Here is a 14,900-nt window from a genome sequence, read left to right on the forward strand (position 1 = left end):
GAGTCTAAAGTATCTTGGATAACATTCAAAGCTTCTGACTGGGGGATGTTTGAATACAATGAGACAATATCCAAAGTAACTAAATAGACATTTTCCGTGGAGGTAGGTAACTGGTCCAATAATGAAATTAAATGCGATGAATCCCTTACATAGGACTTAATTTGTGGAACAAAAGGTCTCAAAAAATGATCAATGAATTTTGAGAGAGGCTCTAAAAGAGAGCCTATCCCCAACACAATTGGTCGCCCTGGTGGCTTTATAAGGGATTTATGGACTTTCGGGAGGACATAGAATGCAGGTGTAACAGGATATTCACATTGTAAAAATTGGGCTTCCCGAGTAGTAATAAATTTACGATCTAGTGCTTCCTGTACCAAGGACCTTATCTCGGCTTTAATAACTGGGGTGGGATCAGTAGATAAAGGGATATAAAATGATCTATCATTTAATTGATGTAAATCTCAGAATCAGTCAGTTTTATACAAAATAACGATCCCTCCACCCTTATCAGCCGGTTTGATCACAATCATAGGATCATCTGCCAAAGATCTAATGGCTTGCCATTCACATTTAGAGAGATTGAAAATACATAATCATTCAAACATTTTTAGGGGGGGTCCAGTTGCAACAACCCTCCCGAAATCCACGGGATCGTGGCCGTGCTGCATCTATTCAGCCGGCCCAACAAAGAATAACACTAGCCACCCGACGTCAACAAGATCCCTGGCAATGACAATACAATCTGATGAAGTAATATTTAATTTATCTTCCAGAGTGTTATCAGATCCCGAGAGGGATCTTTTGATTAAGGGTCTTTCTTTCGTACCAACTGTAAAATATGATGATTTTAATGTACAAATCCATCTGTATCGGTTTTTTCGAACCCTTAAATTAAAATCTTACTTTGCTGACTGTCCACAGACTACTGATCAGTCTGTGGTATATTTAAAATCGAGATGGGTGCCTCATGTGGCTCCTGATCCCCTATTGGCAGCATTTGAAAAACTTGTACGCTCCGACGTAAAACACCTCTCTTGTTTGAATGGTTATGTATTTTTCAATCTCTCTAAATGTGAATGGCAAGCCATTAGATCTTTGGCAGATGATCCTATGATTGTGATCAAACCGGCTGATAAGGGTGGAGGGATCGTTATTTTGGATAAAACTGACTATGATTCTGAGATTTTACATCAATTAAATGATAGATCATTTTATATCCCTTTATCTACTGATCCCACCCCAGTGATTAAAGCCGAGATAAGGTCCTTGGTACAGGAAGCACTAGATCGTAAATTTATTACTACTCGGGAAGCCCAATTTTTACAGTGTGAATATCCTGTTACACCTGCATTCTATGTCCTCCCGAAAGTCCATAAATCCCTTATAAAGCCACCAGGGCGACCAATTGTGTCAGGGATAGGCTCTCTTTTAGAGCCTCTCTCAAAATTCATTGATCATTTTTTGAGACCTTTTGTTCCACAAATTAAGTCCTACGTAAGGGATTCATCGCATTTAATTTCATTATTGGACCAGTTACCTACCTCCGCGGAAAATGTCTATTTAGTTACTTTGGATATTGTCTCATTGTATTCAAACATCCCCCAGTCAGAAGCTTTGAATGTTATCCAAGATACTTTAGACTCTCGCCCTGACCCTATTCGGACTCCTACAGCATTTTTGATGGATTTAGCACGGATAGCACTAACCAAAAATTTCTTTACTTTTGAGTCTCAATTTTACCAACAAATTAAAGGTACGGCGTTGGGTGCCACAATGGCCCCTAGCCTAGCCTGTTTGTTTGTTGCTAAATTTGAGGAGCAATTTATTTACTCATCTTCATGGTCACAGTTTTTTACAACTTGGTTGAGGTATATCGACGACATTTTTTTAATTTGGTCAGGAACAGACATACAGTTTTTTGTATTTTTAGATTGGCTCAATAGCTGCAATAGTCATCTGCAATTTAATTTTGATATCCAAACTCACACTATTCCATTCCTTGACATCTTGATTTCTGTTTCGAAAAATGGTTTTGAAACGACCATTTTTCGTAAACAGACTGATAAAAATACACTTTTACAATATAAAAGTTGTCATCCACGTTTTTTAAAGCAAAACATTCCTACGGGACAATTCTTAAGGCTGCGATGGCTTTGTTCTTCAAAAGATGAATATATCTCTCAAGCTAAGCAGATGATGCTTCGGTTTACTCAGCGGGGGTACCCGTATAGAATTTTGAAACGTGCTTATAAACGGGCTCTATATGTCAATAGAGATCTCTTATTTCTACCAAAGAATTCTTGTGAGGATAACTCTATTAATTGTATTTTGCCATTCTCAATACAAAGTAGGAATATTTCGGATCTTATCCGAAAGCATTGGTCAGCACTATCATTAGACCATTTTTTTCAAGCTTCCCTTCGATTCACCTATCGAAGGGGTAGGAATTTGAAAGATATGTTGGTCCACACTGTACAATATCTGGTATCCTCTGTGAATAGTGGTGGCCACAAACCATGTGGCCACTGTACAGTTTGTTCACTAACGATGAGTATAACTGAATTTATTCATCCTGTAACATCTAGGGTTATCTTTCTTTGAGGCACATCTGACTGCACAACCACGGGGGTTGTATATATAATATATTGTCCGTGTAAGAAATTTTATGTGGGCAAAACGAAATGGATGATAAAAACTCGTATAATTGAACACAGATCAAACATAAAGAATAGGAGGGAAAATGAGCCTTTGGTGGAACATTGGTTACAACAACAACATCAAATTACAGATTTAAAATTCTTTGTCCTGGACGTGGTCCATCCCCCACCACGGGGCGGTAATTTTTCCGAATTACTGATTCAAAAGGAACAAAGATGGATTTACCTCCTCGACACAGTGACCCCTGGTGGCCTAAATAGTGAATTAGAGTGGAGTTTCTTCACGTAATGGTTACCGACTTACCTGCCACGATCTGATTGGCTTTCCATTCCTGCATCTTGATTGGTTCCTGATATTCGCGCCAAAATGTGGTTTGGCGTTTAAAAGGCCAGCCCAGTGATATGGTATTCGCACTCCCTGTCAACCTGTTGTCAAAATTATTGAAGGTATGTGGAATTCTAAACATGATCTTTATGTATCTCTATATATTTTCTTCGGTCTGTACCCCATTTATATTGTAGGATCCATGCTTAAAATTTAATTTTAACTTTAATTTTAGATCTGTGATTTCATGGTGTTGTCCCTCCCGACGCAGGCAGTGGGCGAAACACGGGGTCCGTGTTTGGAATTATACGTGAAAATTTACAGTGGAGTTGCCATATGAACCGTGTCAGAATTCTAATAAATTTTGGATCTGATAAGATTTCTGCACTTGTTGTGTTTTTGGACTTTGGATTGAAAGTACAGATCCAGCCCGTTTGGTGTTTGGGTAATTGAAGTCTCCCATTATTACTGCACTACCAATTTGATTAGCTTCCCTAATTTCTCTTAGCATTTCATTGTCCGTCTCACCATCTTGACCAGGTGGACAGTAGTATACCCCTATCACTATAGTCTTCCCCGACACACAAGGGATTTCTACCCATAAAGATTCAATTTTGTATTTAGTCTCATGCAGGATGTTTATCCTGTTGGACTCTATGCCATCCCGGGCATAAAGCGCCACACCTGCTCCCTGGTGTTCCTCTCTGTCATTGCGATATAATTTGTACCCCAGTATAGCACTGCCCCATTGGTTATCCTCTTTCCACCATGTCTCTGAGATGCCAATTAAGTATGTCATCATTCACTGCTATACATTCTAATTCTCCCATCTTACCTCTTAGACTTCTTGCATTAGCATACAAAAATTTCAAAGTTTGTTTTTTGTTTGTATTTTCATTCTGCTTTTTAATTGATAGGGATAAGTTAGAATATTTTTAGCTCAGGTGAGGTTTTAGTTACAGGCACTTGGTCTACTTTTCTAATTATTGGAACCTCACTGTTGGGATGCCCTAATTCTAATGCATCATTAGTATCCTTTGAAGATACCTCTCTCTGAACCATGCGCTGCTGAGTGACTGTCGGCTTTCCCCTTTGTTCTAGTTTAAAAGCTGCTATATCTCCTTTTTAAAGGTTAGTGCCAGCAGTCTGGTTCCACCCTGGTTAAGGTGGAGCCCATCCCTTCGGAAGAGACTCCCCCTTCCCCAAAAGGTTTCCCAGTTCCTATCAAAACTGAATCCCTCTTCCTTGCACCATCATCTCATCCACGCATTGAGACTCCGGAGCTCTGCCTGCCTCTGGTGACCTGCGCGTGGAACAGGGAGCATTTCAGAGAATGCTACCCTGGAGGTTCTGGATTTAAGCTTTCTACCTAAGAGCTTAAATTTGGCTTCCAGAACCTCCCTCCCACATTTTCCTATGTTGTTGGTGCCCATATGAACCACGACAGCCGGCTCCTCCCCAGCACTGTGTAAAATCCTATCTAGGTGACGCATGAGATCCGCCACCATCGCACAGGCTGCAAGGGGCCAAGATATTTTCAAAGCTTGACCTGAAGGGGGCCTACAACCTCATTTGCATTCGGAGCGGCGATGAATGGAAAATGGCCTTCAATATGCGAGACGGCCACTTCGAGTATCTTGTAATGCCGTTCGGGTTGTGCAATGCACCCGCCATTTTCCAAAATATAATGAATGACATCTTACGGGACCTGCTGTACAAGAACGTTGTGGTCTACCTGGATGACATATTAATATTCTCCCAGGATTTGGACACCCACATTGCAGATGTCAAGCAAGTACTCCACTGTCTCCGCAAACACCAGCTATACGCCAAACTCTCAAAGTGTGAATTTCATAAAAACTCTGTGTCTTTTCTAGGCTACATAGTGTCAAAAGAAGGCTTCCAAATGGACCCTCACAAACTTGAAAGTATCAAGAATTGATCCCGACCTACCAGTCTGAAGGCTTTAAGGAGATTTCTGGGGTTTACCAACTATTATTGAAGCTTTATTAAGAACTATTCCTCCTTAACCATACCCTTGACGGCAATGACTCGCAAGGGTGCCAACGCTTCAACATGGTCAGCAGAGGCCATTTTCACGTTCAAGAAATTGAAGACCATCTTCTCCACAGAACCATGCTTGCGGCATCCAGACCCCAACAAGCCCTTCATAGTTGAAGTTGATGCTTCAGATGTAGGGGTAGGGGCTGTGTTGAGCCAAGCGGGAGACTCAAAAACCTTACGACCCTGTTCATTCTTTTCCTGAAGATTTTCTCCAGCCGAGAAGAACTACGGGATCGGCGACAAGGAGTTCCTGGCAATAAAACTTGCATTCGAGGAGTGGCAGCCTTGGCTCGAAGACGCTCAACATCAAATAACAGTCTTCACGGATCATAACCTGAGTATCTCCGCCACGCCAGATGGTCTTTATTTTTCAACCATTTTGATTTTGTGCTTAAGTTCCGACCTGGAGATTGAAACACCAGAGCAGACGCTCTGTCACGTTCTTTTCACTGAACCACAGCACATAATAGACCCGAAGAAGATACCCTTGGCAATCAGCCAGTCTGTGTCCGCTGGCAATGCCATTAACTCTCATCCAGCAACATCTACTGGAGAATCATCAGTTGAAGTGGTTTCTGGACGTTCCTTATCACTGTCTCTTCCACTGAATCCTTAAGTGATGTCCATAGCAGCTTACCACAGCTACCTTTGGCAGCCCAATATGGGGAAGATGGTGATCCCCCCCCTCCAATGACACAGCTGGCTGGGGGGGGGGGGAGGGAGGAGAGCTGGAATTCCCCTTCAATAATCTGTCTGGCTGGGGGTGAAATCCTCCTCCATATACATGAGCTGCAGCCTACTAGCTTACTTCCATTGCCTCTGCCCCCTACACCCCCACTCTGAGGGAAGATGCTGCCATGCAGCAGCAACTGCGCAGCAACTTATTTTCAGTACATCTGCCATTGTGATGACAAAGTGCACTGGTACTGTGCTAGCTCCCCAGGCTTGATGCCTGAGCAGGCACTCATCTCACTTGCCATATAAATGGCCCTAGGAGAAATAAAAGCAAGTTTGCTTACCGTAAACTGTGTTTTCCGTAGATAGCAGGGAATTTAGCCATGCATGCTGGGTGATGTCATCCGTGATGTCACGAAGGCGGAGCTTACTCTCATAGCTCGAAGAGCTTTGAAGTGCGCATGACCTCGGGTTCCCACACTCCTCGAGCTTCCCTTCAGTTAGTTTTCCAAGCTGAATGCTGGTGTAGGCGTTGATTAGATCGATGGCTATCCAGGGAGGTGGGTGGGAATGCATAGCTAAATTCCCTATCTATGGAAAATACAATTTACGGTAATCAAACTTACTTTTTTCTGTTGATAAGTAGGGCATTTAGCCATGTATGCTGGGAGTCCCAAGCTCATAGGTTGCGGGTTTGTGTTTGGTTTTTTTTTTTTTTTTTGTAACCTATAGAAGGTGGACAGCCATTAAGGCTTTGACATAGTCTTTAGAATTGCAGATCCCAATGACGAATCTGATGCAGACTGCTGATCGAGGCAATAGTGCGATGTAAATGTATGAATGGGTGACCAAGTTGCTGCTCTGCAAATATCCTGGTGGCACACCCTGGATATGTGCGATGGAAGCTGTCTCAATTTGATGAGCCTTTACTGGACCTGCGAGAGGTACGTGTTTTGTAGAATAGCAGTAGTGTATACAGGCGGTTAGCCAGTTAGACAATGTTCGCTTTGAAACAGGTTGACCCGGATTATTCGGGTTGAAAGAGATGAATAATTGAGAGGAATGTCTGACTGAGTCAGTTCTATTCTTGTAGTAAGCCAAAGCTCTTTTACAATCCAATGTATGAAGAAGTCTCTGCCGTTCATCAGTATGTGGTTTTGGGCAAAAAACCGGTAGAGATATTGTGTCGTTTATGTGAAAAGCAGACACTACCTTTGGGAGAAAGAAGGGTGAGTCCACAATAGCACTTTATCATGATGAAATTGAAGATAAGGAGCATTGATTACTAATGCTTGAAGTTCACTTATTCTTCTTGCAGAAGTGATGGCGACAAGGAAAAGAACTTTCCAAGCTAAGAACTTTAGTGAAGAGGATTGAATGGGCTCGAAAGGAGGATTCATTAACGCTTCTAGAACAATATTAATATCCCATGGAACTACTGGTTTTCGAAAAGGCTGGAGAAATTAAAGGATGGGAAGAGATGGAGCCGTCCTTATCTCTATTAATATAAGCTGCAATTGCACTAAGGTGTACTCTTATGGATGTTATTGCTAGTCCTGAAAGAGAAAGACTATGTAGCTAAGTCAAAAGTGATGTTGCAGGAAAAGAAAGGGGGTCAGGTCCTTGACGGGAGCACCATGTCGAATATCTTTTCCATTTGAAGGCATAATTTCTCCTGGTGTAAGATTTTCGAGATGCTATGAGAACATCCGTTATGTGCGGTGGAAGTTGCAGAGAATTTAGTACGTGCCTTTCAATCTCCATGCCGTGAAGTGGAGGGAAGATTGCATGGGGTGAATCAGAGTTCCCTTGTCTTGTGAAAGGAGAAAGGGGACTGTTGGTAATAGTATTGGAGGACTGATCAAAAGTCGAATAAGATAAGTATACCATGGTTATCTCGGCCATGCTGGAGCTATTAGAATTAGATCTGCTCCGTCCGCAATACATTTTTGGATTGTGAGTGAAATTAGTGGTATGGGAGGAAAAGCGTACAGAAGGCCTTTGCTCCACGGAATCAGGAAAGCATCCTGGGACATTCTGAGTACACTGGGAGTACACTTTGCGATTCTCTTCTGACGCAAAGAGGTCTATTTCTGGAGTACCCCATTGTGCGAAGATCTTGTTCGCTTCCGTTTGATTTAATGACCATTCGTGTGGGTGGAAAAGGTGGCTGAGCCTGTCTGCTTGAGTGTTCACAAGTCCTGGAAGGTAGGACGCTTGAAGAAAGATCTTGTTGTGTTCCGCCCATTCCCATATTTGAACTGCTTCCTTGCAAAGAGGCAATGAGCCGGATCCCCCTTGTTTGTTTATATAAAACATCGCCACTTGGTTGTCGGTGTGGATCATAATTGATTTGTCTTGTACCCATGACTGGAATACTCTTAGAGAGTTTCTTATTGCTCTGAGTTCCAACAGATTTATTTGGAGACTTTTCTCGGTTTTCGACCAAAGTCCCTGTGTCTGTAAATATAAGAGATGGGCACCCCAACCCTTCGTGGATGCATCCGTTGTGAGTATTAGCTGATGAGGGGGCTGGTGGAATGGGTTTCCTTCGGTCAACACTGAGGGATGAAGCCACCATTTGATGTCTTTCTTCATGGAATTTATTACTTGAACCTTGTGAGACATTGGCTGTGTCAGTTGGTTCCACTGAGATTTTAGACCCCATTGGAGACGTCGGATGTGGAGGCGAGTATGTTGGACAACATGTATTGCTGCAGCCATATGGCCCAAGAGCACCATTATTTGTCGTGTCAGGACTACCTTGCGACATAGAAGCGCACGAGAAAGGTTTTGCAAAGTTCTGGTTCAGTCCAGAGGTAGAAAGGCTCTGGAAAGTGGAGTTCGAATAACCGCTCCTATGAATTGAATTGTCTGGGAGGGATGGAGTTGTGACTTCTCGTAACTGACTATCCAACCCAAGTTCTCTAGGCAAAGAAGAGTGCTTTCCACCTGCTGTAATAGGAGTTGAACATTGGAAGACACAATGAGCCAGTCGTCCAAGTAAGGGAATATGGTTATCCCTTGTTTGCAGAGGTGTGCCACAACAACAGCTAGACATTTTGTGAAGACCCGCGGGGCTGATGAGAGACCAAAAGGGAGTACCTTGTATTGGTAGTGGTGATTCGCCACCTGGAAACAGAGGTAATGCCAAAAATTCTTGTGAATGGGAATGTGAGTGTAAGCATCCTTCAGATCTAGTGAGTACATCCAGTCGTTTGGTTGCAGAAAAGGGAGAACCGTCTTGAGAGAAATCATTTTGAATCTTTCTTTTACTAGATGTTTGTTTAGTGCTCGGAGATCTAAGATGGGGTGTAGGCCTCCTGACTTCTTGGGAATGAGGAAGTATTGGGAATAGAATTTGTTTTCACTTTGCGAGGGAGGCACCGGTTGAATCGCTCTCCGTTGAAGGAGAAGTGACACTTCCTTCTTGAGAGATGGGATTTGCAATTGGGGTGTTTTGGAAGCAATCCCATGCAGAAGTACTGGGAAGGAACTGAAAAGTAGACGGTATCCTTGTGAAATGATGCTTAATACCCACTGATCCCTGGTGATGTTGGCCCATTGGGAATAAAAGAAAGATAGTCTCCCCCCCACTTGAGCTGTTGCTGTGGCATTCTGATCTAAAAAGATTGTTTTGGAGTTTGCTGAGAAAGTTGTGGCTTCTGTGGTCTTTGGTTTCTTTGCCGTGGCCTCTGGTTTTGTGGCTGAGCCGTAGGCCATTGTGGCTGGAAAGATTGTTGCCTATAATTGGACTGGTAGGGTTGATAGTAGCGGTATGGTCTGCGATAGTAATAACCCCTTTTATGCTGGTTGAAGTAACGTCGAGAAGTGGAAGGTGTGTCCAAAGATGCTGCTAAAGACTGGACTGCAATGTTTTGTTCTTTAATTAAAGAAACGATCTCTCTAAGCTTTTCTCCAAAAAGATTGTCCGGCCTGCATGATAGATTCGCAACTCTATCATGTACATCATCTCTGATACTGCTGGCACGTAGCCATGCCAGACGGCGAGCTGATAAGGAGATTGCTGATGATTTTGCAGATGTATCAAAGGATTCATATGAAGTGCGCAACAAATGGCGCAACTCTTCTTGGAGGCCTAGAAATGGCTGAGGCAGCGGAATATCACCCTGTGCGGTGGATAACAGGGGTTGTAACTGCTGTGTACAATTAAACAAATATTAAATAATATAAAAATGATGATGGTTAATACGAGAATTTATCATGGAATTCTGATAGACCTTTTTTGCAAAGTCATCCAAAAGTTTGTTGTCTTTGCCAGGGGGCGTGTTGGAATTTAGCCTGTTCTTTTTCGCTCTTTTCATAGCCGATTCCACAACTATTTGTTATGATCTGCTATGCTGATGGATCCGTTATGATCTGCTATGCTGATGGGAGCAAGCAGATGGGAGTTAGCAATCTGTTAGGCTTTACTCCTCAAGATGGGAGGAGTTAGCAATCTGTTATGAACTGGCTGCTGGATACTCCCGTTGAAGGAGGAGTTTAGCAAACTTGTTATGGATCTGCTAGGGAGTTGGCAAGCTGTTATGGTCTGCTTCTGTAGAGGGAGAAGTTAACAATCTTGTTATGCTCCGTAGGCAGAGTTAGTAACGAGGTTAGAATATAGACTGCAGAGTTAGCAATCTGTACCAGCGGAGTGTTAGAGAGGGCACTCAGCTGTAGAGAAATGTAAATAAGTGGATCCTTGGGCCGATGGCAGATGACAGCGCCCCCAGGAGGATATCCTGAGAGGGACCACCAGCTAGGCTTGGTTATGGAGACAGACACAGATAGTTCTTTTATTAGACAGGTTAGTAGAACCACCAGAGGTGGCAGTAGTGAGCTGTTGTGCCCGGCAGGGCTGAAGTCCCTCAGATACTGGAACAGCGCTCCCAGGGTTGCTGAGCTGTAGAAAGACTATAAATAGTGAGTAGACAGGGTATGCTGTATACATAGCCAGAACTAGATGACAATTTCACATAAGGTCTTAAGGAGGCTCAATAGCTGGAAAGAGTTAGGCCCTCAAGGAGCGAGTACCTGGTTCCAGGGAAAGCTCTGAGAGAGCGATGGTAACTCACAAATGTCTGTATCTGCGATAGCTTCTAGGCAGTAGAGAATCTTCAGAGTGTCCAGGAACATGGGCCCCCGAGAAGCAAGTACCGGTTCCTATCACTCACAAATGTCTGTATCTGCGATAGCTTCCAGGCAGTAGAGAATCTTCAGAGTGTCCAGTAACATGGGCCCTCGAGGAGCGAGTACCGGTTCCTATCTGCAATCTGAAATAGAGAGAGCGAAGCCCCCGAGGAGCGGGTACCCCTGGTAAGTCTGAGGAGGCAGAGTAGCTTGGACGAATCCGTAGTGAGTCTGAATCAAAGTCCGAATTCATGTCCGATTCGTAGTCCTTGCTAACTCAATACGTTAGCGAAAGTAAGAGACCTTTTATACTGGAAGCGGATGACGTCATCTCAGGGGACGCCCCTGAGGTTTGCGCCCTTGCTGGTACATACATCGGAACGTGTACATCCTACGTTATCAGGAACATGGCGGATCCACAGCGTCGAGCCGGTCCGGGAACCCCGGAGAGAGACGGCATGGAGATGCCGCAGCAGCAAGCCGTCCATCAGACCTGGAGGGAGTCGCCACAGAGGTAGAGAGGGTGGAGTGAGAGCGTAGAGCAGCCAGGAACGCAACACTATTGAATTGTGAGGAATCTGTACATTTGAATAGCATGAGGTTTTCTGCATTCTGTACTTCAAGGACCCAAAAAGCAAAGTGTAAGCCGATCAATGATGCTGGAAAGCAGAACAAACGGTAGTGATCGGTATATCAAGGGATTCTTTATTGGAATATGCCCGACTCTGGCTGAGTTTTGCTCATGCAGGAGCTGCCTCAGGGGCTACTGTTCCAATGGTTATTTTTCATAAATCATACTTCAATGTGAAAGCAACACTTAGTGTTGATTAAAATTCTTGAGAATCAAAGTTCAATCCTTGGCTTCGTTGAAAAATCCAAAGTAGGTTCACTCTTTATGTCCATTTTTTCTTTTTTCTTTCTTTTTTCTTATTTACTTCTCCCTGGCTGCTTATCCGACCCGATTATCAGTTTTTTCTTTTTTTCTTTTATAATGTACTTATCTAGGCTGCCGCCCTTACTGCTTCTCACGGGTTCGGATCCACCTGCCCAGGTGGGTCGGATAAGCAGCCAGGGAGAAGTAAAATAATTAAAAAGAAATAAAAAAGAAAAAATGGACATAAAGAGTGAACAATAAAGAGTAAAATATGTGGCTATAAATAGGGACAATTACAAAGTGGTTGTCCTTTAGCATAGCTACTGCACAAAATCACCGAACAAGGGTTCCCCTTGTACAGTGGGTGTTGGAGTATATTTTACATAGGGAAGGAGGTTGGTTTGTGAATAGCTTTTTTGTGGCGGCTTGGAGCATGTGACTTAATGCCAGCTGCGGAGCTGGCATTAAATTTTGCATGTTAAAACTTGTGCATCGGGCACACAGTGATTTTTTTGCATTGGGGATAATAGCTAATAGCCTCATCTACATGGCATTTACAACCAATGAGTGCTATTAGCTATGCAATAGTTTGGACATGTGTTTTGGGCACGCTAATCCTATTATTGCATGGGGAGTTATTGTAGTGCGTCCAAAACGCCCAGCCAACTGCACGGCAAGCTGGGCGCTAGGTTGAGTCCACTATATTGCATCGGCCCCTGCAGTAGAAGCTGCTAAATATTTCATTCTAAATGTCCTTACAGAGCAAAACAGGCAGAGAGACTGAGGCAACAACTGAAGCAGGTGGTGAAGGATGGGGATAACCCGAAAAGGCACCTTCAAAGCCCCCTCCCCAGTCACTTCCAAAGTCACACAAGCACCCCTCCCCCACCCACAGAGAGCGGGAAAATAGTTGACACAGCCCGCGAAGAATGGTACAGAAAGGCGGACTATAGAGCAAATAATAGCCGTCACCGCAAGTACACCTCCATTCAAAACATACAGACACCGACGTACCAACTCCCACCTCAATCCATGCATTCACCTCTTCACACACAGCCATAACTCCCTTTTACAAGCACCACGTCCCTGCCTGCTTTTCTTTAAACAGATGTAATTTCCGGCGGCCGCACATACACATACTTTAACTTACATTAAATAAACCAAATAAAACAAAAGGCAGGGCCGGCAAGGAGTGAGCGCCCCGCGTTAAGGCCCGAGGTTTCGGAAGTGCAGCGAAAGTGCCGCGGGCCGGCAGGCGGCAGTATCCCCCCCGCTCTATTTCCTCCTCCGTGCGGGGGTTTTTTTTTTTTTTTGTCATTTCTATTGAAGCCGAGCGAGTGACTTTTCCGGAGCAGGAGGAGGAGGAGAGAGGGAAGGAGGAAGGAGGGAGCTCTTTTTTTGTGTGTGTGTGTGTGTCCGGGCGTGAGAGAGAGCAGGACGTCTGCAGCCGCGGCCACCGCTACCGTCATGTCCTCCGAGAACGGCTCCGCGGGCCCGGCCGGCAGGCTCGCCAACGGCTGCTGCGCCGCCCCCGGGCAGGTGGGCAACCGGGTGACCGTGGTCCTCGGAGCGCAGTGGGGCGACGAAGGGAAAGGGAAAGTGGTGGATCTGCTGGCCCAGGACGCCGACATCGTCTGCCGATGCCAGGTAAGGAGACGGCGCACACGCAACCGGGTGCGGGGTGGCGTCCTTAGCTGACGTATGCGAGTCTTTTTGGTTTTTGTTGTTTTCTGTTTTTTTAAACCTAAACAGAAGTCACCTTGAGCGACCGATCGCTCTCTCGCACGCAGGATTGTATGGGAGCATGAAACACGCCGCTGAAAGGAGGGAAGAGGAGGAGGAGGAGCCGCCGCCTCCTCTCTCTCTCTCTCACCCTTCCTCCTGCCACGGGAGGCGCAGCCTCTGCCGCTGCTTCCCGATGGGGCTGGTGGAAGGAGGTGGAGGTTTGCCGGATGTGCTGTGAAATCGTCAGCGGCCTGGGCGGGAGCCGGGAGATCGCTGCCCGAGGAGCCCGGGGGGGGTGGGTGGCAGCTGCCGATTTACGGGAATGGGGCGGCCGGGGGTGGCAGCTGCCGATTTACGGGAATGGGGCGGGCGGGCGCGTGCTGACTCTCCTCCAGCCCTGTTTGTCAGTGTGTGACTACCGGCGGGCCCTGCCTTGCTCCTCCTTGAGCCGCCTTTAGTCGGCGATGGGAGAGCTTTGTGTTCTATTCTGTGTGGTTGTATTTTGCGAGGCCGGAGATGGAAAGGGGTGGGGAGCATCCTGGCCGCGCTAGGCCAGGGAACGATCAATGCGGGGCCGCGGCGGTTCCCGCGCTGCTCTCGAGACATTACTGCTGGGAGCGGAGTGCTGGAGTCATTCATAAAACATGCCAGAGGAGGAGCAACAGCAAGGAAACGAAGCCCGCGCAGAGGTGGTGCGTTAGCGCGGGATGAAATATGCCAGACGTTGAACTTTGGGCTCGGCTTGCGTGTGAAAGAGAACGTGTTCATCATGTGCCCATAATTCATACGAGATATATACAGAGGGAACGGTTTTTTTCGGGGGGGGGGGGGGGTCGCTTGCTGGCTTATGGAAGGAAAAGACTTCGCTTTTTGGCGGGAAAGGTAGCTTGTGCAATGCCCGCACTAAGTACCCGTGCTGCCTCGTGCGACGCTCTGGGTCCTGGAGCCGCCGACGTATTGGCGAAGTCATGTATATAATGAAGGCTAGAGCAGGGATAGGCAAACCTTTTTTTTTTGTTCTGAGGCCACATTACAAGTTATCCACCATGCCCAGGCTGCAGGTATTTCAGCATCCAACGGGCTTAAGCACCATCATTTTTAGCACCTGAGAAGCCCCTTCAGTCGTGTATCCTAGCCTTTACCAAATCAGCAAAACAATCAACCCAAGAGATTCAAGGCATTTTCTTGACCAGCAGACTACCTCACTGTGGGGTGGATGCAATACAGTTCGCTCAGCGGAGCGCATTGTTTAACCCGCTGTCGGACGTGGGTTAAATAGGCGCTAATCCACCCCCAAATGCAAAAGGGGGATTAGTGCCTATTTAACAAGCGTCCAACGCGGAGTGAATGAGTTAGCACTCATCACCTGCAAATGCATGTGAATGAGGCTATTACTCATTCACTCCAAATGCAAAAAAATAAATGTGTGTCTGAGACGCATATTTAT

The 14,900-nt window shown here is 45.3% G+C and overlaps 1 protein-coding gene across 1 annotated transcript in view; it reads left to right on the forward strand.

Annotated features, from left to right (window-relative positions):
• Positions 1–13,087: 13,087 nt before the first annotated feature.
• LOC115081697 (adenylosuccinate synthetase isozyme 2) overlaps positions 13,088–14,900 on the forward strand; it is a 206,720-nt gene continuing 204,907 nt past the window's right edge. The window contains exon 1 of the mRNA XM_029586115.1: positions 13,088–13,375. Within this exon, the coding sequence (XP_029441975.1) occupies positions 13,196–13,375 (180 nt within the window). The 5' untranslated portion in view covers positions 13,088–13,195. The remainder of the gene's footprint in view (positions 13,376–14,900) is intronic.

This window comes from Rhinatrema bivittatum, unplaced genomic scaffold (assembly GCF_901001135.1).
Source record: "Rhinatrema bivittatum unplaced genomic scaffold, aRhiBiv1.1, whole genome shotgun sequence".
Lineage (NCBI taxonomy): Eukaryota > Metazoa > Chordata > Amphibia > Gymnophiona > Rhinatrematidae > Rhinatrema > Rhinatrema bivittatum.